This window comes from Salvia hispanica, chromosome 2 (assembly GCF_029641045.1).
Source record: "Salvia hispanica isolate PSC_SH4W2 chromosome 2, Shi_PSC_v1, whole genome shotgun sequence".
Classification (NCBI taxonomy): Eukaryota; Viridiplantae; Streptophyta; class Magnoliopsida; order Lamiales; family Lamiaceae; genus Salvia; species Salvia hispanica.
In genome coordinates, this window is record NC_142693.1 from 27,598,329 (window position 1) to 27,619,864 (window position 21,536).

Consider the following 21,536-nt stretch of genomic DNA (forward strand, 5'->3'; position numbering starts at 1 on the left):
TCAAATTACACTCATAATAATTCCAACAATTACTTTTAATAACTTTCTAGCAATATAATTTAATAACTTTCTCTATTCTATGCACGAATTCTAAGAAATTTGCTCTAATTTCGATCGATCTTCATATCGGAATTTACTATCTGATCAAGCTCTATTTTGGGATGTTACACCCATTTTGTTCGGGTTTATAGGCACAAGATCTTTAGTGAACAAGGCCAGTTTTTTTAAAGAATTCAGACATGGTGTTATTGATAAATTCCCTCCCATTATTTGAACGAAGAATTTTTATGGTGGTGTGGAATTGTGTTTGGATCATTTGAAAAAATAGGATAAATTTATAAACAACTTCTGATTTATGTTTTAGTAAATAGATCCAAGTCAATCTAGTGCAATCATCAATGAATGTCACAAAATATCGAAAACAATTACCCGGACCCCACACATCGGCATGCACTAAATCAAACATAAATTTCATACGAGTATCTGAAGGTTTAAAAGACTGTCGGTGGATCTAGGATCTAACCCGTTACCTCCAGTGTAACAGCCCGGATTTCTAGGGTACAATAAATACGGCGACTGCTGCCAAAACGGACTTAAAAGCAATAAAAACATAGGCTAGGGTTTCAATTAAAGAGATTTGACTAGGGTATTAAACGAACTATTCAAGCAACAAGTCAACGGTTTAATCAAGAGAAATAAATGAAGGATAAATACTATAAAGTATGATCAAAACTTAAGGGTTCGACATAATTCCAACAAAAACCACAAGATGTCTCAAGCTTCTAAACCGAAAGGAACAAGTGCAAAATATCCAAATAATACTAAAGTGTTTCAAAAATTTAGCGGAAACGACCAAGAGAAAATGCAGCTATGTATGAAGACACAACTACACTCGAAGTTCAAAATATCCATCTTAATTGATTAATATGCTCAACACCCGCCACCGCTCATCGCCGTTCAACCTGCACATAAGGAAAACACATGCAGGGCTGAGTATTTTGAAATACTCAGTGAACTCGTTGCCAAAACATTTTATAAGTTATGCCACCCTTACCATAGTGAACTCGAGTTTTTACAGTTATCAAAATAAATATCATCGAGTATCACAAAAATATTTCCATAGACTAGTCAGTCAAACAACTCCCCACTTTTCTCATCAATTTCCACAATCACAACATTTCCATGGTGTGACGAAAGTGTGGCCACACTTTTCGCCCACGAGACCGGCCGACTAGCAAGGATGGCTCCCGATCCCACCGTGTACACCCCGAATTCGTTTATACATATCCATAGCCCTATAGCCCAATGGAGCGAACTCACAAACTAGGCATCAGGCGCACAATATCATAACAAAACAAACATAGGCATGGCATAACAGTTAAACCACCCTTATCTCTCCGCATAAATTTGTAACATAAAAGAGTTTAAGAATAAATCCCACCTCGACTACTTAGATTTCAAGTATGTTATTTCCCTTTGTTATCCTGCTTCGCAACCGAGGTTTCACCTTTTAATCACATAGGCATATATCATGAATCGGATTCTACACAAACTCCTAACTCATGCATGTCTCAACGCTTTCCCTTTTCCCATCGATTCATCTTAATACCACCATTCAAAATCATGTTCATCATATAAATTTCACTCGCATCTTAACTCTAGATCTAACATCAACATATGTCACACATGAGTGTTTTGCCAACACACACACACAAACACACACACACGACGCACACCCGCACACACACACACACGATTTCACACATACACACATGCATACGTTTTCTATGTCCCACATATCCCACTCTCACTCAAACCAGCTGCATGAGGGTTCAAGAATACCGATTAATCGTTTAGAAAGAAGAAGATTAATATGAGAATACCTTTTTGAGAAAACGAACGGTAGAAATCAAAGTATTAGCCTTGGTTCTTCAAGATTCTTGGATTAAACTTTAATTCTTCTCCAAAAGATGACGAAATATTGGAGAATAGAAGAAGAAAAAATTGAGAGAGTGAGAGAAGAGAGGGAGGCGTGTACTTTGGGGTGGGGGCGACAATTTGAGCTAGGGTTTAGGGTTTTTGGCTTCTTATTTATAGAGTTAAATAGAATCTCTAGGTAAATAAAATAGAATATTTGGAAAGATTTGATTCTACACAAAATAAAATAAATATTGTGAAGTAGAGAAGAAGAAACAAAAATGGCGTGAACTAGGGTTGGAGGATATGAAATTTTCGAAAATCATGGCTACTTATTTAGCCAAGATTTTGTTTGGTATATTTTTCGGAGTAGAATAAAATATCATGGTGCAAAATAAAATAAAAATCCTCCCATTGGAGAAAGGAAATAGGCGTGTAATATAGCCTTTTAATAAGGAATTGATGTTTAATATTAACTAAAATAAGATATGGCAAGATCTCTTGAGGTATGGAAAGATTTGCTAGAATATTTAATTCTAGGTATGGAAGGAAATCAATAAGGGCTCAATTAAACAATAAAATAAATTCTTCCTTCCCAAGAATAGGTGATTTTCGAAAATCACCTTAAAAACAATAGGGTTCGATTTTTCTAATTAAGAAATAGAGAATAATTGGGTTTTGGATTTAATTTGGATAAATATCCCAAGAATTAAATTAAATCCGGAAAAGTAGGATTCTTCTCCAATAATTTAATGGGGTTCGAAAATTTCAACAAGGAGAAAAGTTTATAGTATTTATAGAAATATCCTAATAGTCTCACTCACCCTTAAACAATTAAATCACCACATAATTCCACTTTTAAATTCAAATATTCACAAGCCACGTCATATGCTCATCAAGTTTGACTTTTCAAACATCCAATGCAACCCTAGACTCGACTCGGTCATAAGAACTCAGGTAATAAATTCATTCATCAATTAATTCACGTCTCCCACGTCATCAATAAAATTTTAGGGCTATAAAATTAGGGTTCGAAAATCCGGGATGTTACATCCTACCACTCTTAAAAGAAATTTCGACCCGAAATTTGGTACCTTTATGGGAAGAGTTTCGGGTATAGTTCCATCATCTTGTCCTCAAGCTCCCACGTGGCTTCTTCGGGCCCGTGGTTTCTCCATAGTATTACGAAGGCAGTAGAATTATTTCTCGAGGTCTGAACCTTCCGATCCAAGATCATCTGGGGTTGCTCCTCGTAGCTCAGATTCGGGTTTACGGCAACTTCCTCGTAGCGAATCACATGCTTCGGATCGAACACGTATTTCCGCAACTGCGACACATGAAAGACGTTGTGCACATTCCCAAGGCTGGGCGGCAGTGCTAATCGATAAGCTACGGGTCCTACTCCTTCAAGAATTTCATACGGCCCGATAAAACGCGGCTTCAGTTTCCCTTTAACCCCAAAACGCGTTATCCCTTTCGAAGGGGATATCTTGAGGAAAACCTTATCGCCGGCTTGGAATTGCAAGTCCGTCCGTCGGACGTCGGCGTACGACTTTTGTCTGTCCTGGGCTTCCTTCATCCTCGCACGGATTTGTCGAACGATTTTGACAATCTCTTCGACTGCATCGAGTCCAAGTGCCCTTCGTTCGCCAACTCCATCCCAGTAAAGCGGAGATCTACACTTTCTTCCATATAGTGCTTCATACGGCGCCATGCCGATCGTTGCTTGGAAGCTGTTGTTGTAAGCGAACTCGATCAGAGGGAGTGCGGTCTCCCAACTTTCGCCTCGGTCGAGCACCACGGCTCTTAGCATATCCTCGAGAGTTTGTATCGTTCTCTTGGATTGTCCATCGGACTGTGGGTGAAAAGCCGTGCTAAAATTTAAGCGTGTTCCAAGCTCGCGCTGTAGACTAATCCAAAACGTTGAGGTGAACTTCGGGTCACGATCAGACGAAATCGTCACCGGGACTCCATGTAATCGCACGATCTCTTGTATGTAGATCCGAGCTAGCCTGTCCAATCCATGGGTTACAGGAATTGGTATGAAGTGCGCACTCTTGGTAAGTCGATCTATAATCACCTAGATCGCGGTGTTCCCTTTTAGGGTCCTTGGCAATGCCGTCACGAAATCCATGGCGATGTGCTCTCATTTCCACTCGGGTATCTCTAGCGGTTGTAACTTCCCATACGGTCGTTGGTGTAAGGCCTTCATCTGTTGGTAGGCTAAGCAGCGCTCCACAAATGCTGCGACATCATCCCTCTTCATGCCATTCCACCAAAAGGACTTCTTCAGATCCTGATACATCTTTGTGCTCCCCGGGTGAGCAGTGTATGGGGTTTCGTGAGCTTCACTCATGATCTCGTTCTTGAGTCCCTCATCGTTCGGCACGCACAATCTTCCTTCAAAGGTGAGAGCGTTGTCGGAAGCCTCACTAAAACTTCCGGATTCACCGGTTCTTACTTCGACTCGAATCTCCTCAAATTTTGCATCCATCCGTTGTGCTGCAACGATCCTCGTCCTTAGATTAGGCTTTACTACTAAGGCGGCGATTCGCCCTTCATGGTTTCGGGTGCCCTTACCACTTCTATTCGCAACTTACTCAACTCTCGTACTAAACTTTCCTCTCCTGTCAGAAAAGTAGCGAGTTGCGAATGGTCTCTACGGCTCAAAGCATCTGCCACTACATTTTCCTTGCCAGGGTGGTAGTTGATGCCACAATCGTAGTCCTTCCCCAGCTCGAGCCACCTTCGTTGTCGCATGTTCAGGTCCTTCTGCTCGAAGAAGTACTTCAAACTCTTATGATTCGTAAAGATTTCACACCTAACTCCGTAGAGATGGTGCCTCCAAATCTTTAGGGCATGCACTACTGCTGCTAACTCCAAATCATGGGTTGGGTAGTTCAACTCGTGTGGTTTCAATTGTCGTGACGCGTAGGCGATCACCTTGTTGTTCTGCATCAACACGCACCCTAATCCAACCTTCGAAGCGTCGGTGTAGACGACGTAGTTCACTCCAAGCTCTGGCACATCCAACACTGGTGCGGTGGTCAATTTCTCCTTCAAGAGTTGGAAGCTCGCTTCACACTCCGGTGTCCATTTCACCTTGACTCCTTTCTTGAGCTGTTGGGTCATCGGTCTCGCTATCTTGGAGAACCCTTCTATGAACCTTCGATAGTATCCTGCCAAACACAGGAAACTTCGAATCTCGTTCGGTGTCGAAGGCGACTTCCATTGTTGTACCGCCTCAACCTTGGCAGGGTCCACTCGGATTCCTTCTGCCGACACAATGTGCCCTAGAAAGTTCACCTCCTTCAACCAGAATTCACACTTGCTGAATTTGGCGTATAGCTTCTCGGCCCTCAATGTTTCCAACGCGATTTGTAGATGTTCTGCGTGCTCCTTCTCGTTCTTCGAGTAGACTAGAATGTCATCTATGAATACTAGGACGAATTTATCCAAGTATGGGTGAAATACCCGGTTCATCAAGTCCATAAATACCGCTGGGGCATTCGTTAGACCGAACGGCATCACGACGAACTCATAGTGACCATATCTTGTACGGAATGCGGTCTTCGGTATATCCTCCTTTCGAACTCTCAGCTAGTGTATCCGGATTTTAAGTCCATCTTTGAGAACACGCCGGCTCCTCGGAGTTGATCGAACATGTCGTCTATCCTCGGCAGTGGGTACTTGTTCTCGAGGGTCAATTTGTTCAACTCTCTATAGTCGATACACATTCTCATTGACCCGTACTTCTTCTTGACGAAGAGCACCGGTGCGCCCCACGGCGAGATACTAGGCCTAACGAAACCTAAATCCATGAGCTCTTGCAGTTGTATCTTGAGTTCTTCCAATTCCTTAGGCGTCATTCGGTACGGTGCCTTGGATACAGGTGCGGCTCCAGGTTCGAGGTCGATCGTGAATTCTAACTGCCTATCCGGCGGCGGTCCAGGTGATACCTCGGGAAAAACGTCTGGAAAATCTCGTACGACAGCAACGTCTTCGAGCCTCCGTTCCTCCTTCTCCTCTCCGTGGAGATAGACAAGGTAGGCAGGGCGTCCTTTCTTCATCATCGCGGTGGCTTGTAACGCGGAGATTATGGCGGTTCGCCGGTTCATCGAGATTCTGTGGTACACGATAGGTTCCGTACCCGGAGCTTGTAGGGATATCTGTCTCTCCTTACAAGGAATCGTCGCAAAGTTCGTGGTCAACCAGTCCATTCCTAAGATTACGTTGATATCTCTCATCGCCATAACTCGCAGATCGTGAGTAACTAGCTTAAGTTCTCCTAGTACGATTTCTACGTTCGAGCAAGTTCGAGAGATTTCTATTATCTATGTACATAACACGACATTCAATTTCTTAGCAACTCGCTACAAGCAGTTCGTAAATGCGAAATATTTCTCATCTCGTTCTATTGGTTATGTCTACACCTCTTGTTGGTGTATCATTTCAGCGCGTGTCTGTCTGTAAAACTTATTTCCCACGTGTATCTTAAAAGATTAAACTTTCGTCTTCCCTTGCCGTGACGCATCAAGAACTCAGAATATGTATTAAGAACTCAAAATTTAATCAAACAGTCTTAACTTGGATATGGACCGATTTCAACTCGAAGAAGCACCACAAAATGTCTTTCATCGGAAAGGCTCCAAACTTAATCAAGGAAACAAGAATAACATTTCTAGCTCGACACTTTCAAATCTCATCATTGACAATTGGTTTGAAACTAAACAAGGACTAAGTTCCATTGAACTTAACTCGTCCATTCTGAGAATTAAATGGTTTAGAGGTATCAAGTAAGACCCATAGAGCTTGAGAATTTACTTCTGACGAGAGCTCGAAAGAACATGGGATAGGTCATGAAAACAGGATGAAACTGCCCGATCAAAATTTGAAAAAAAATCCAGACAGCAATGAATGATATCGTTCAAACATGTCAAGGCCTAAAATAATCAGTCGTGGCAGGATTTAGAAACATAGACATAATGTCATGAAGTAGCACTAAAATGGTTCAACGACATCACGTTATTGAAAAATGGAATCACATCAATGGATTCGTGGTTTGTTAAAGACAGCTCAAAGTGAATGGATTCATGTATCTCTTCTATTTCTAAAATTTATTATATTTCTGGCAGTTCTAGAGCAAAAAAATTGGAGGAACATTTAAATAAGTTAAACAAATTTGAAACCATGTCATCTAAGAAGCAGCATCAACGGAATGACATGCCGACGCATGAACGGTCTAGTGGTTCAACCTTGAAGATTGGATCACTGATGCATCGGAGCACGGCGGAGTTTGGAAGTCAGAAATTTGATGATCGGCCTAAGAATGGTGGATTGAATAAGCGCTTACGGACATCAGTGGCAGAAACCAGGGTATTAACTGCATTAATTATTTACTTGTACTCTGCATTTTCTCATTCACTGCATCATTTTGTATCAGTAGTGCTTCGATTTTGTTTCTTAATCTTGACATTTTGTGCTGGAAAAGACACTTTCATCATGCACGGCTTAATATGGATTTAGCAAGACCAAGCTCAAGAAATAAATGCCTTTTAATTGCCTTTAATAACAATGCAACATGTACTCACGTCTACATTGAATATATACAGTAATTCTGCATAATGACTTAATAGAGTGTAATTATGATTTAGCTGAAATTTTGACAGCCACTTTTACTTGAATTATCTACATAATTGGTGGCACTCTTTTGCTTCATATCTGTTCTCTTTCAGTATTCACCAATTTTATTGTTATTTATTTATTTTGTTTAGCTATTCTTCTTCATCTTATTGGTTAAAACAGTTTGCTACACTTTCCCATTCTCAGGCTGAATGCAGAAATAATGGAGTACTACGTCAGCCTTTGACAATGACAAAAGAAAGAGATCTGATTAAGGACCGCAATGGGGATTCTGAGATGGGTGAGGAAAAGATAAGGAGGTTACCTGCTGGTGGAGAAAGTTGGGATAAGAAAATGAAAAGGAAACGCACATTTGGTACAGCCTTTCCGAGATCTGTTGACAATGATGGGGAGCTGAAGAGGACCATGCATCCTAAGCTCAATAGCGAATCTAGCCTACAGTCCAGTGATTCCACACAAAGTTTTAGGTTAGATTCCATTATATGAACCAAAATCTCTGCATTACTTGCAGCTGGCTGTTTGTCAATCTCTATTTGCTTTTGATTCGATTTTTTCTGGATTTTGCTTTTATTAGGTGATGCTTATCCCATGCATGTTTTGGAAATTGATTTTATGGAATTCCCTATCCTTATAGATGCAACTTTGGAGTACCGTCATCTTTGGAGCTCTGTTGTTACTATTGCTGTTTTTTTCTTCCAAATTGCTTTTCTTATGATCTGCATTTACCATCCTTATCCATTGAGCCATTGGCACAATAATCTCTATGTTTAAATCAATAATTTAAATTTAATATAATGACACTTGTACTTTTGGAAACATTTTCCTTAGGTCAGGGGCTTCTGGTGGCACCAACAAATTAGATTCAATGTCACAGCCTGCTGGTTCTAGTGGCCGTGCTACCTTTAAGAATGAACAAGAGAAATCAATGCTCTCAAGGGATGGCACTGTTGGACCAATCAAGGAGCGGACTCTAGGAAAATTAAATGTTAGGTGTGTATCTTATCATTTGAATCCATAAGTCATTCGCATGCATGTTTTCTGCTGACTTATCTACATAACACCCCAAACCTCACTGTTCTGCTACAGCACCTTTCCTTTTCCCCTTTTTGTAATCTTAAACTGGATATTCCTTTGATGGTAACAGTGCTGGGTTTTCTTCTAGTATAAACAATCGTGAGGAAAATCATTCCATTTTTCCTAGCCCTATACTAAAAGGGAAGGCATCCAGGACGCCACGAAATGGCTCTATGGTTGCAGCTAATTCAACTTCTACCACCCCTCGTGTGTCTGGAACTCTAGAGAGCTGGGAACAGCCCCAGGCTCTTAACAGAACTCCAACAATTAGTGGAGCTAACAATCGGAAGCGTCCTATGCCTGCAGGGTCATCATCTCCCCCTATAACTCAATGGGGTGGTCAGAGACCACAGAAGAGTTCTCGAACGAGAAGGACAAATCTTATTCCAGTCCCAAACCTTGATGATGTCCAGATGCAAGCTGAAGGAGGCTCACCTTCTGATTTCAGTCCCCGGTTGAGCACCGGTACCACTAGTGTTTCTTTTCCCACCAAGAGTTCAGGCAGTGGGAACCAGAACTCTAAAGCAAAGGCTGAAAATATTTCATCTCCTGCAAGGTTGTCTGAAAGTGAAGAATCGGGTGGCCAGTTTAGAATGAAAGAGAAGGGCATAGGTAATGCAGATGTTGATGAAAAGGATGGAAGTGCAGGTCCAAACATTGGGACTTCTACAATACCTATGAAAAAGAATAAAATCATGGTAAAAGAAGAAATCGGTGATGGTGTGAGGAGACAAGGGCGTAGTGGAAGGATCTCACCCTTTTCTAGGGGTAGCATTTCCTCAACGCGAGAGAAGTTAGATATTGTGCCACCGAGCAAACCTCTGCGAAATGCAAGGTCTGGTTCTGACAAGAATGGAAGGTCTATCTATTTTCCTGGATGGTTAATATCCTTCAGTTGTGTTCTGTCTTTTGTTGCTTTTCTCTATTCTTAATGCCTCTGATGTACTGTTGCAGCAAGTCAGGTCGCCCTTTGAAGAAGCAATCAGATCGTAAAGGTGTCTCTCGTCTTGGCCATGGGGGTTCCCCTGATTGTAGTGGTAACTTGACAAAATGCGTTTGTCCTTTCCGTTTGCTCGCATTCTGCTGATGTGAATGAGTAATTATATGTAATAGTACAAAACTCTATGCTAATGTATTGTAATTTTCAGGGGAATCAGAGGATGACCATGAAGAACTTCTAGCAGCTGCTAAACTCGCTTGGAATTCTAGTGGTATGTGTTTGTTACAATAACATATTTCTCATAGTTACTTTTTTACTTTTCTGACTTCTGAATGAATAGGACTATCCTTGATTGCTATTTTTACTTGCTGCAGTTAATGCATGCTCAAGTGCATTTTGGAAAACAATTGAGTCCTTGTTTGCTTCTATAGGCCCTGATGAAAAGTCATACTTATGTGATAAGGGTTTTGTCCTTATCGAGTAGAAAGATAGGAGAAAGTCGCGAGGAAACCGAGCCTCGTCGATCAATCTTAAATGCAGAAAAATAAAGACGTTAAATTAAAAGATAAATACTTGTTCTTTCATTGATTGACTAAAGAGAATAACAATAGCCCTATTTATAATAGGGATTCTAACTTAATGAGCAAGACAAAAGATATGAAAAAGATATGCAATCCCTAAATATCTAACTAAATAATGCAACTAAATAATAATGCAAGATATGAAAGAGATATGGAATAATAATAATATTATGACCGTATCAACTCCCCCGCGGTTAAAATCCACCTTGTCCTCAAGGTGGGAACCACGACACAGCAAAGAGCGTCGAGAACAGAAGCTTTGGCGATGTATTCCCTCCCGGATCAAAAGCTACGCGTCCATGAATACCCAAAAGCGTGCGCGGAGGAATCAAACGAGCATCGGCGGCGAGCGTCATTGAACAATAACTAACACGTGCAACTTCACTAACATGCCATGAATCAGTCAATAAATCCTTCACTGTGTTGGCCCTCATGGAATTGATAAACTCATCCCAAGCTTGGAGAACCTTGATTCGAGAAGCATTCAATTGCTTTGAGTACTCAACCTCTTTGCACATTTTAATTTTCATTTTCTTGCACTCGTACTCATGTCTAATCTGCTTCTCAACCTTTTCAAGGCCACATGAACGAGCAGAAGAATCTAGAATCTTCTCGGTGGAATAATCAAATCCTTCCGCAATGGAGCCATCCTCCTTTTCTATCACATCAATCGGAGGTAATTCTTCTGTAAGAACCACATCCTTGATCGGCATCTCCACGTCGCTAGAATCTGAGATAGGTTCAGCGGAAATCTGAAATTGGGAATGCTGCGGTGGATGCGACGAATGTTGGATTTTGACAAACCCATGGGCTTGAGTTTCCACATGCGTTGGTGGTGATGGTAACCAACATGAACCAGAGTATGCCTGTTGCCAAGTGTTGGACGATAAATTTGGCTGTGCAGGCAGAAGGAGATTATATTGATGATGGTCATAGCTCGTCGGTTGCTGCCACGCGTAGGGCGGTCGGTCCACGTGTGGCGATTGAGTATAAGGCTGATATGCTGGCTGGTACTCGTCTGGCCGGGAGTAAGGATCCGGAGGCTGCCCATAAAAATAAGGGTCAACACTATGAGGTTGCTGAACTGATTGACGGGCGATGTTGGCGTCGTGAGCGTGCTGATTTTGGACATGTGGGTGCTGATATCCAAGATTGTGGCCGTGGTATTCTGTTGCGGAATAGGGCGTAGGCGGTGCTGAATCAGAATAGTGTGGCTGTTGGGCGGTGTACAACGGGGGTCCATCGGGTGGGTCGGGTTCTGGGCGCAACGGAGGGAGCGTGGCTGCTGCCCTGCGCTCATGCTCAACCAATCGGGTCTCTAATCGGTCGAGCCAACCACGAATATACTCCAACGTTGCTGCTGTTGAATTCAGTTGCAAGCATTCGGATGCTTGCGATATCTCCGGCCACGAACGAAGATTGACTTCGGCCATGAGTTCGAAGATGAAAGCACCAATTGTTAAGAGATGATTTCCCTTAACAAGATTCCAGCGTCGCGGAGGCGTTCGTCGGAGGATAAAAGGTAGACGAGGTAGTCGCAGGAGCTTTGCCCGTCGATCAAACCAAGATCAATACCGAATGAAATGAACAATAAAAATAAGATAAAGGTAATTGTATTTCTTGATTGAATAATGAGAATAACAATAGCCCTATTTATAATAGGGATTCTAACTTAATGAGCAAGACAAAAGATATGAAAAAGATATGCAATCCCTAAATATCTAACTAAATAATGCAACTAAATAATAATGCAAGATATGAAAGAGATATGGAATAATAATAATATTATGACCGTATCATTATGTGATCAGGTAATTTAGTCAATATTGTGGTAGATTGTACATATCGTATCTAAGTGATTTCTGATTTATTTCCTCTAATATTTGAATCAGCTCAAATTGGCTGAAGAATCTTATACAAATTCTCATCAGAACTCTAGCCATGGGAATCATGTACAGGTGAAAATTGTTTGTAGAAGTGACCTTCTTCACCCCTTTCTCGTGATTGCATTCATTCAGCATCTTTTCTGCTATTTATGGTCTTTGAAATACATCAGACTGTTCCTGTGACGTTCTTTTAATATTATTTTCCGATATAAATCTGATCAAATGTATTCTAATGTGCAAAGCATTCTCAACTTGCATCAGGATGAATCTGGACATGAGCAAATTGCGGCTCCTGAATCTATTTCTTTTGGAAGATATAGACACATGAACAATGGCACCAGTTTGAAGACTTCTTCAGATAGGAGACCATCAGTTGAACAATCACAGGATTCATCTGTATTTGATTGCTCTGACAAAGAAAAATCTTATGAAATAGTGACTCCACTTTATCAAAGGGTACTATCAGCTCTGATTGAAGAAGATGAAATTGAAGAATCTGAAGAAACTGGATTTGGGATGCCAATTACTTCAGTTACTGATCCATGTCTCCTTATAGGTGCTGATAGCAAACATATCAATCAACGGGACCTTTGTGAGCCATTGTTTGGTGTTCAAACTCCAAAAAATGGCAATCACATATTTTTTTCTTGTAATGGAAACACAGACTTCACCATGGGCCATGGTTCCGGAGACCACCTATCTAACGGTGACCTGCATCAAAGAGACGGTGGATATGTGCACTCTGAGGTTGAAGTTTTGGTCAGACTTTCAAGGTGTGATTATGTTCCTGAAGGTCCGCAGACAAAAAATTGTGGTATTGCTTCTTTCTGTCACCAGTATGAACAGATGTCTTTTGAAGAGAAGCTAGTGCTAGAACTGCAGAGTATAGGCCTGTTCGTGGAAGCTGCGGTAAGGTTTCCGTTATTGAGTGTAGAGCGTTATTTAGCATATTTAATGTTGGTCATAAGTTCATAACACTGCTTCTGTAGAGCTTAGTAAATTACTGCGCTGGATGAGTTCCAAATTTTGAAGAGCTGCAATGTATATCTATTTGTGCATGTTATAATATGTAGAACTCTCATTTAAAATTATAATAAATATGCTATCTAGTCGCATCTGTGTCCTTTTTATATAACATCGAGGTCCTCACCATCCTCTATAACCTTTTCCTGCAAGTTACAATTCTCATCCTTTCTGTAATGCCTTATGCAGCCTGCGTTGGGTGATAAAGATGATGAAGTGATTAATGAGGAAATTATTCAGTTAGAGAAGGGACTTCATGAACAGGTAATATTTCATACTTGGTTGAACTCAACACTTTTCCCAATCCTAGCCATCATTTTTCTCTATAGAAATTTTGCGTTTGTTTCTTAAAATCTTCATGTTTTCTGCAATATCGAGCACTCCAATCACTTTACTTGATATGTCATATGCTTGAATTTTCAGTTTGGGCAGAAGAAGTCTTACTTGGATAAAATAAGCAAGGCCATTGAAGAAGGCAAGGATATTGGAAGAAGGTAAAGATAATTTCTTGTCTGGAGCTTAAAAGTGACAGTATTAGCTACTGGCTTGAACCGTATGAATTATGTTATGATATTACAAATTTGTTGTCTCCTCAGGGACCCTGAGCAGGTTGCAATGGACAAACTTGTTGAGTTGGCATACAAGAAACTTTTGGTTAGTATTAATCGCTCATATCATCCTCGTATACATCTGCACTCAATAGTTGTACAAGACAGCTTAATGCAATATCGTACTTTCCTTTATTGCCTTTTAATTATTGAATTTGTGATAAGAAAAGACCTACCAATCGTTACTATTGAAATTTTGGAAGATTATATTTATGTCGAAGATGCAGCAACGTGTGTGCCAGCAATAGTCAAAATAGAATCAGCATTTGGCTATTTTCATTACGAAACTTTGATCTCAAGAAGAGAATGGTTATCATTAGCTATGAAGTCTGGTTTTAAGAGAACTTAGTTATCGAGAGAGAGTAATACTCAAGTTGTTTGAATACTGCATGTACTACTTTTAGCATGGCCCAACGGGCTAAATGGTTCAGTAAGTGAATGTGTTTACGTAGTTGTTTGATAGGCCATAATAAACACAAATTTGCGTTTATGCTTTCAAATTGTTATGCGCATGGATAAAGCTCATCTTATTACTTTTCCCTCTTCCCAACGATTTATCTTATCATTACTAATAAATCAAGATCATGTTCATCACACAAGATTATTTAACCATCAAACACACACTACACAACACGGCACACACACACACACACGGCACACACACACACACGCCACACATACATACACATGTTCCCACACCCCTTTTTATCCCTCTTTCACTCAACCAAGATGCATGAGGGTTCAAGAAGACCGATTAATCGGTTAGAAGAAGAAAAAGAAGAGGTAGAAGAAGATCAAGCATAACTCTTAAACAAAATACCTTTTAGAGAAAACGATCGGTAGAAAACAAGTATTAGCCTTGATTCTTCAAAGTTCTTGGATTAAACTTCAATTCTTCTCCAAAAGATAGCAAAATATTGGAGAGTAGAAGAAGAAAATTTGAGAGTGTATGGGAGGGTGGGGGCCGAAAATTATGGGGGCTAGGGTTGATGTTTCTCTTATTTATAGTGCTCAACAAGATATTTAGGTAATTAGAATAGAATATTTGGTAAGATCTCATTCTCCCCAAATTAAATCAATAAAATAATATTGTGAAGTAGGGAAGAAGAATTAACAAAAATAGGCTAGGTATCAAGCATGGTATTTTCGAAAATTAGGCCTTCCAATTAGCCATGGTTTTGTTTTGGTATATTTTATGGAGTAGAATAAAATATCACGGAGCAAAATAAAATAAGAATTCTCTCATTCTTGGAGTCAAAAATGGCGCCTCCTATGCCTAGTTAAATAAGGCATGGGTTTTCAAATATTGCCTAGAATAAGGTAAGGCAAGATCTCTTGAGCTATGGAAAGATTTGGTAGAATAATTAAATTCTAGGTATGGAAGGAAATCAAGTAAGGAGTCAAATAAAATAAAATAATTCCTTCCTTCCCAAATATGGTGATTTTCGAAAATCACTAGTAAAATAAGGGGGCTCGATTTTTCCATCTTTAAACAAGGAAATAATTGGCTCTTAGAATTTAATTTGGATAAATATCCCAAGGATTAAATAAATTCCGGAAGAAATAGAATTTCTCAGCAAAGGGGGACTAGGGTTCGAAAATTACAAGAATTAGGGTGACAAGTATTTATGGAAATTTTCTCTAATATTCTCACTCACCCTTTAACAAATAATTGCCACATCATTTAAATCACATAGTTTGACTTTTCAAACTTTCAACACAAACCCTGAACTCAATTCGACCATATCAACTCATGAAATTAATGCATTCTCGATTCCACGTCATCAACAATTAATTCTAGGGCTCAAAAATTAGGGTTCTAAATTCCGGGATGTTACAATATGCTTCTTTTATCTCTCAAATAAATTGTTTGAAGGTCCAATTCCATCCACAATCGGAAATCTTTCATATCTGGAGTATTTATATCACTCTTCCAACAAATTAAATGGTGAGCTCCCATCCTCCATCTGCAAGTTGCCATACCTTTGTTATCTTCTTCTCTCAAATAATACTATGGAAGGAAGACTGCCACATTGCATTGGAAACTTCAGCGGATCTTTGCCTCGTTTTCATCTAAATGAGAATCAATTTAGTGGCCCCATTCCATCTACCTTTACCGAGGGTTGTAGTCTTATTTCCATCAATTTGGGTAATAACAAATTCCACGGACGATTACCTAAATCCTTAATCAATTGCCGAAGTCTAAGTGGTCTCGACATTGGAAATAATAGAATACAAGACGAATTTCCCTTTTGGATGGAACGCCTTCCCAAGCTTAAAATGTTGTTGAGGCCTAACAAGTTTGGTGGTAACATTTCACTTCCTTCACCAACCAAGCATCCATTTCTTGAGTTGCATGTTCTAGATATCTCTCTGAATGCATTTGTTGGCTCTCTACCCGATAGATATTTCAACAATTTCAAAGCAATGGTTGAACTTCAGCCATTAAAAATAGAAAATGATGATTATCTATGGGAAGTGGAGATGAAGCTCTACTTGAAAGGTCATGATCAGTTAATAACGACTGTTTGATGATTTCACGATTATTGACTTGTCCTCCAATAGATTCTATGGGAATATTCCATCTTCCATCGGAAATCTCAAGATTCTCAAATACTTGAACTTGTCTCACAACACCCTCGCGGGACAAATTGACAACAATTGGACTTAACAACAAACAAATTGGATGGAGAAATTCCAAATGAATTGACAAGGTTGACATTTCTTGCGAAATTAAATCTTTCAATGAACAATCTTGTTGGGCAAATACCACGATCTAACCAGTTCTCCACATTTGAGAATGATTCATACATATAAAACTTGGGATTATGTGGATTTCCGTTGACGAGAAAATGCAATGATGAGAATGGGCCAATTATAAACCCCGCAGATGAGAAAGGCAACAACCTATCTTTTATGCAAGAAGTTGGCATATCGATGGCCTTTGGTTTTATTTTTGGATTCTGGGGAGTTATTGGTTTTTTCGTACTAAAGAAATCATGGAGGTTTGCATTCTTCAGCTTCTTTGATGTTGTTGGAGATTGGAAATAACAAGGGAAAATCAGAGTAAATGTTCTTTGATGTTTTGGATTAACATTTAGGAGTGAAAATAACAAGGTTTGCATTAACAATGGACTCATAATTAATATTCAAATAACAAGGGAAAATCAGAGTAAATGTTTAGGTTTTGAATCCAAAGTCAACAATTATCATAATTTATAAACCAAGAGTGAAAAGGGTTCAAAGACATAATTTCGAAGAAAAGTATTATCTCAGTGGAAGCATCCAAGAGTAAGAGTGACTCCATGTATGAAGACACGACGGCCCTCGGAGTTCAAAATAATCCAACAATAATTCGGGTTCGACTCAACACCACCCCAAGCTCGTCGCTGCTCAACCTGCACATATATGCAGGGCTGAGTACTATAAAATACTCAATGGACTCATGCCGAAAACAAGTTATCAAAAATATTTATATTTATCATGCCATTGTTAGGTAACCATCGGGGTTTTAGCTTTTGAAAGGCCCGAGGCACCAAAATATTCCATTGTTCAAAATCGCGACTGCGCAGTCATTTACCCATAGACGTTTACCATATCTGCTCATACATGACTTGGAATGTGGCCACAAACCAAGTCACTAGACCGGTCAACCCGTACGCTGACACACGGTCTACCATAGGTGTATACTAATCCAAGTAGGGTTTGCGGCCCTACAAGGACCCTAATTCGATTTAAATAATAAATGGCAAAGCCATTTCAGATAGGCATGTTAAATACAAAAATTATGGCATGATAAACAATCCGCATTTCATTCCCATCGATAAAATAGTTAGGACATTGTCCTTATTTAAAAAGAGAGCCCACCTCGTGTGCTTAATCCGAAATATATTCTTTCCGTGCGATCAAGATTCACTTGCAAGATATCACCTTTGAATTTAAATAACACATAGATCAACATCATGGATCAAATAAATAAATAAGATGCATGCATCCTAAGGCTTCGATTATTTTTCTCTATTAAGATTATGAATTTTCCCAAAAGCAACTAGACTCACAAATATTCAAGAAATTCCAATACAGCCCACAAGAAAATAAAAATAAATAAATAAATAAAAATATAAACCTCCAAGCAGTGGCGGACGCATGAATTTTATTCTGGGGGGTCCAATTTACCATTAACAATTGTTGAATATTTTTCGATATTTGCTAGTAGTCATGGCATGGGTTTAGTAAGTTGTGAGATACATTGATGACTAATGAGTGTTAATAATAAAGGTATGGTGTCCCACTAAACGTAAAACATTTGTTTTTCAGTAGGTTTTATTTGGTGTTGTTTTATAAGTTATTTAAAAAAATTATAAAATAAGAGAAAGGAAAATATAGAGATGATATTGTTTTTATTTTAATAGAGAGTAATAAATAAGGCTAAAACATTTGTTATTTGATATGAGATTTTTATTTGGTGTTAATAAAGTAGGAAAATATAGAGATAATGTTTTTATTTTAATGGGCAAAACAAACAAACAAATGAAGTTGTGTATGTTAATAATATTAAAAAGCTTGTGTATTTGGAAAAATGGATAATCTTAAACAAATGCTTTGTGGATGAAGTATAAAAATGTGACAAACAAATGAAGTTGTGTATGTTAATAATATTAAAAAGCTTGTGTATTTGGAAAAATGGAAAATCTTAAACAAGGCTCTGTGGATGAAGTATAAAAATGTGATAAATTTGTACATGAGGAGGATTGAACTCGGGTCTCCATGTTAATAATATTAAAAAGCTTGTGTATTTGGAAAAGTGGAAAATCTTAAACAAGGCTTTGTGGATGAAGTATAAAAATGTGATAAATTTGTACATGAGGAGGATTGAACTCGGGTCTCCATGTTAATAATATTAAAAAGCTTGTGTATTTGGAAAAGTGGAAAATCTTAAACAAGGCTTTGTGGATGAAGTATAAAAATGTGATAAATTTGTACATGAGGAGGATTGAACTCGGGTCTCCATGAAGGGAGTCCAAAGGATCAGCCACTTGAGCTGATGGATGTATTCATTTGTAATGTGAAACTAATATATATACAGTAACAATTCCGAATGTTGGGGGTTCCATTGTACCCCATGTCCCCATGTAGGTCCGCCAATGCCTCCAAGCCCAACCAACAAAATAAAAGGAAAACATGTATACTCCCATTTTAAAACTCGTTAACAAATACTCCCTCCGTCCACGTAAATTTGTCCCAATTTTCCATTTCCGTCCGTCCCCCAAAATTTGTCCCATTTCACTTTTACCATTTTTGGTAGTGGATCCCATATTCAACTAACTCATTCCTACTCACATTTTATTATAAAACTATTACTTTAAAAGTAGGACCCACAATCCACTAACCTTTTCAACTCACTTTCCATTACATTTCTTAAAACCCGTGTCCGGTCAAACCGGGACGAATTTTCGTGGACGGAGGGAGTAAAAGTCAAAAAGTTCCCTTCTTTTATTTTCAAAAATACACGTACTGACTCCCCTTCCCAATTTTAATCAAACTCTACAACCTCAATTAAAATATTTTAAAGAACAAGAAACAAGGATGCCCGCACTTTAAAGAAATCCGTCGGCTTCCATTCTCTCTTCCTCTACTGTAAATCTCAACCCATAACATCCCCTTTCTCCACAAACCGTCGGCCCTCTTTCAAAGATTCACAACACCAATTGTACAAAAATTAGAGCTTCGTCGCCCCGCACCCACCACCGTTGCTCGGCGCCGCTGCGTCGCCGCTCCGGCGGTCTCGACTTCATCCGAAGCAGCCGCGTTTTCACCCCGATTTACCCCGCAGATAAGTTATGAAATTGGTTTCATGAATTAAAGTCCGATTCTTTAATTCAGTTTGCTTCGATTTATTCGATTTGAAGATTGATTACAGATTAGGGTGCGATGTATGGATGCAGTAGTAAGAAGTCAGGTTTGGGTGAGGGAGGTGTATACCGTTTGCACATGGAGCAGATTGGTGGATGGACGAGTTGCTATTGCTGCCGCTTTCTTTCCGTTGGATTATTGGACTCCTTGCTTTGGACTTCTATTTTTGCTGAGCCCATAAGAATATGTGTTGGCCCAAAATGAGCTTGGCCCGTTTACTTATCCAGAGTGGCTGGATGTGCGACACCTGGCAACTCCACGCGGATCAAGGCTCACAGCTGTTGGATGAGTGTTGTGTTTGTTAAGTGAGAGAAGGCTGTCTGGCTTCTCTCATTCGATTCAATCTCTCTCTCTCTTGTTTCAGAAACCGCCTTCTCTCTTCTTTCTCTCTAAGATTCCGGCGAATCTAGCTGGAGTTCTCCTTCGAGCTTTCTGTTCCATCGATGATTCTCAGTTCCTAAGAGTTCTACCGGTGTAGATTGAGTGTTAGGCAACTTCTTCGGTTACCTTCTCTTTCTAGGGTTTGGTCTTCTGTCTGTGACCAATCCCGAAGTGCTTGGAGTGTGTGCTGAGGGTTCTTGTGTTCTGGGCTGTGTTATGAAGCTGTGGGTGTGAGTCCGCGTGTGAGACGGCCGTGGTGTGCGGTGACCGGTGAGATCTAGGGTTACCCTGATCTTTGGTTTGAGTTCGTTCAACGGTGCTCTCCTTTGTGACTTGCTGTGAGGATTGGGGAGGTCTGAGGCCTAGTGCAGTCACTGCTGTGACGGCTCGATTCTCTGACTTAGTCTCTTTTGCGTTTAGATCCTTCCGGATCAGTTTCTTGTGTGACTAATTCATCTACTGAGTGTGCAGGTACAACCAGAAAGGATGGAATCTCAAGAACCAAGGAGTGCTTGAGATTAGTCTAGGGTTTCTACTTGTAACTTTATACTTAGTGTGTAATCAAGATACCACTGTTGTAATTGGCTTGTACCTCTGAGATTAGCCATCTCAGAACCAATCAATAAAAGAGGTCTCGGTAATTAACGAATTCCGATTGGTCTGATCCCTACACTTTCGCTCCTCCAAGTTTCGGAGTCTAGCGTCAGCGACGGGAAGGAGATGAAGGCGTTGGGTGATGCTTCTTCTCTGTCGAATTCTTCATTGTTGGAGTGTTTGAGATTGTGAAAGAATGGTGTTGTGCGAGTGAGCGGCGGTGGGGAATTAGGGTATGGGGATTTATATACTGCTTGATGGATAGTTGATAGATGATTTATTTTGGGAAGAAATTCTGTAGGGGTGGGGAACGGTTATGGAGAGTGAGAAAGGGTTGTAAAAAGAGTAAATTGATTTCACAATTAAATTGTGATTGACTGATTTTAAATTGGTTTTTTGGGAGATGAGAAAGACGCGTGAAGATGGAGGAGGTGAAATCTTTGCTAATTTCTATTTATTTAATTATTTTATTCTTTCCACAATTGTAATCAAGGAAAGTCTTTGGAATCAAGACAAAGATCTTAAAATTTAATTAAATTAATTTGGGCTCAAACCCTTTGTATTTCATTTAAATTGTGTAACCCACAATTTATTTTCCACGAGATTAAATTTGTGTTATTATTTATTTAGTTTATCAGATCCAACACGGAATTGAGTCCAATAAATATTTCTCACGGAAAGTAATTATTAATATATACAAAATTAATTCCGTCAATGCACATTCAAACCCTAAATCAAATTAGGTCACAAGAATAGCAAATAATCATTTCATTCGTCATTTAATCCATGGATTTCTTGGCATTAAAAGCATTAGATGCAAAAATTTTACGGTTCAAAAATTAGGGTCCAAAAAGTGGGGCGTTACAAAGAAGGTGATAATGAATGAATTCATATATAGATATTTAGTTGGTGATGTGTTGTGATGAGATATGGAAGTGGATTAACAATTGGGATTTGAATTGTTAACATAAGAAGT

The 21,536-nt window shown here is 39.4% G+C and overlaps 1 protein-coding gene across 1 annotated transcript; it reads left to right on the plus strand.

Moving 5' to 3' along the window:
* Positions 1-6,966: 6,966 nt before the first annotated feature.
* On the plus strand, positions 6,967-14,036 carry LOC148932020 (uncharacterized). The gene is made up of 13 exons (XM_089064980.1): positions 6,967-6,977; positions 7,053-7,293; positions 7,747-8,027; positions 8,389-8,550; positions 8,705-9,493; positions 9,589-9,671; positions 9,783-9,845; positions 9,949-10,043; positions 12,048-12,113; positions 12,303-12,950; positions 13,254-13,328; positions 13,488-13,558; positions 13,661-14,036. The coding sequence occupies exons 1-13, from the start codon at positions 6,967-6,969 to the stop codon at positions 14,019-14,021; spliced, it is 2,946 nt and encodes a 981-aa protein (XP_088921106.1). The 3' UTR covers positions 14,022-14,036.
* Positions 14,037-21,536: the final 7,500 nt, after the last annotated feature.

What these genes read in the sequence shown, in the direction of transcription:
- LOC148932020 (XM_089064980.1), top strand. An exon ending in CTAGGAAAATTAAATGTTAG is followed by an intron (nt 8,551 to 8,704) that starts GTGTGTATCTTA and finishes TGATGGTAACAG; the next exon opens with TGCTGGGTTTTCTTCTAGTA. An exon ending in ACTCGCTTGGAATTCTAGTG is followed by an intron (nt 9,846 to 9,948) that starts GTATGTGTTTGT and finishes TACTTGCTGCAG; the next exon opens with TTAATGCATGCTCAAGTGCA.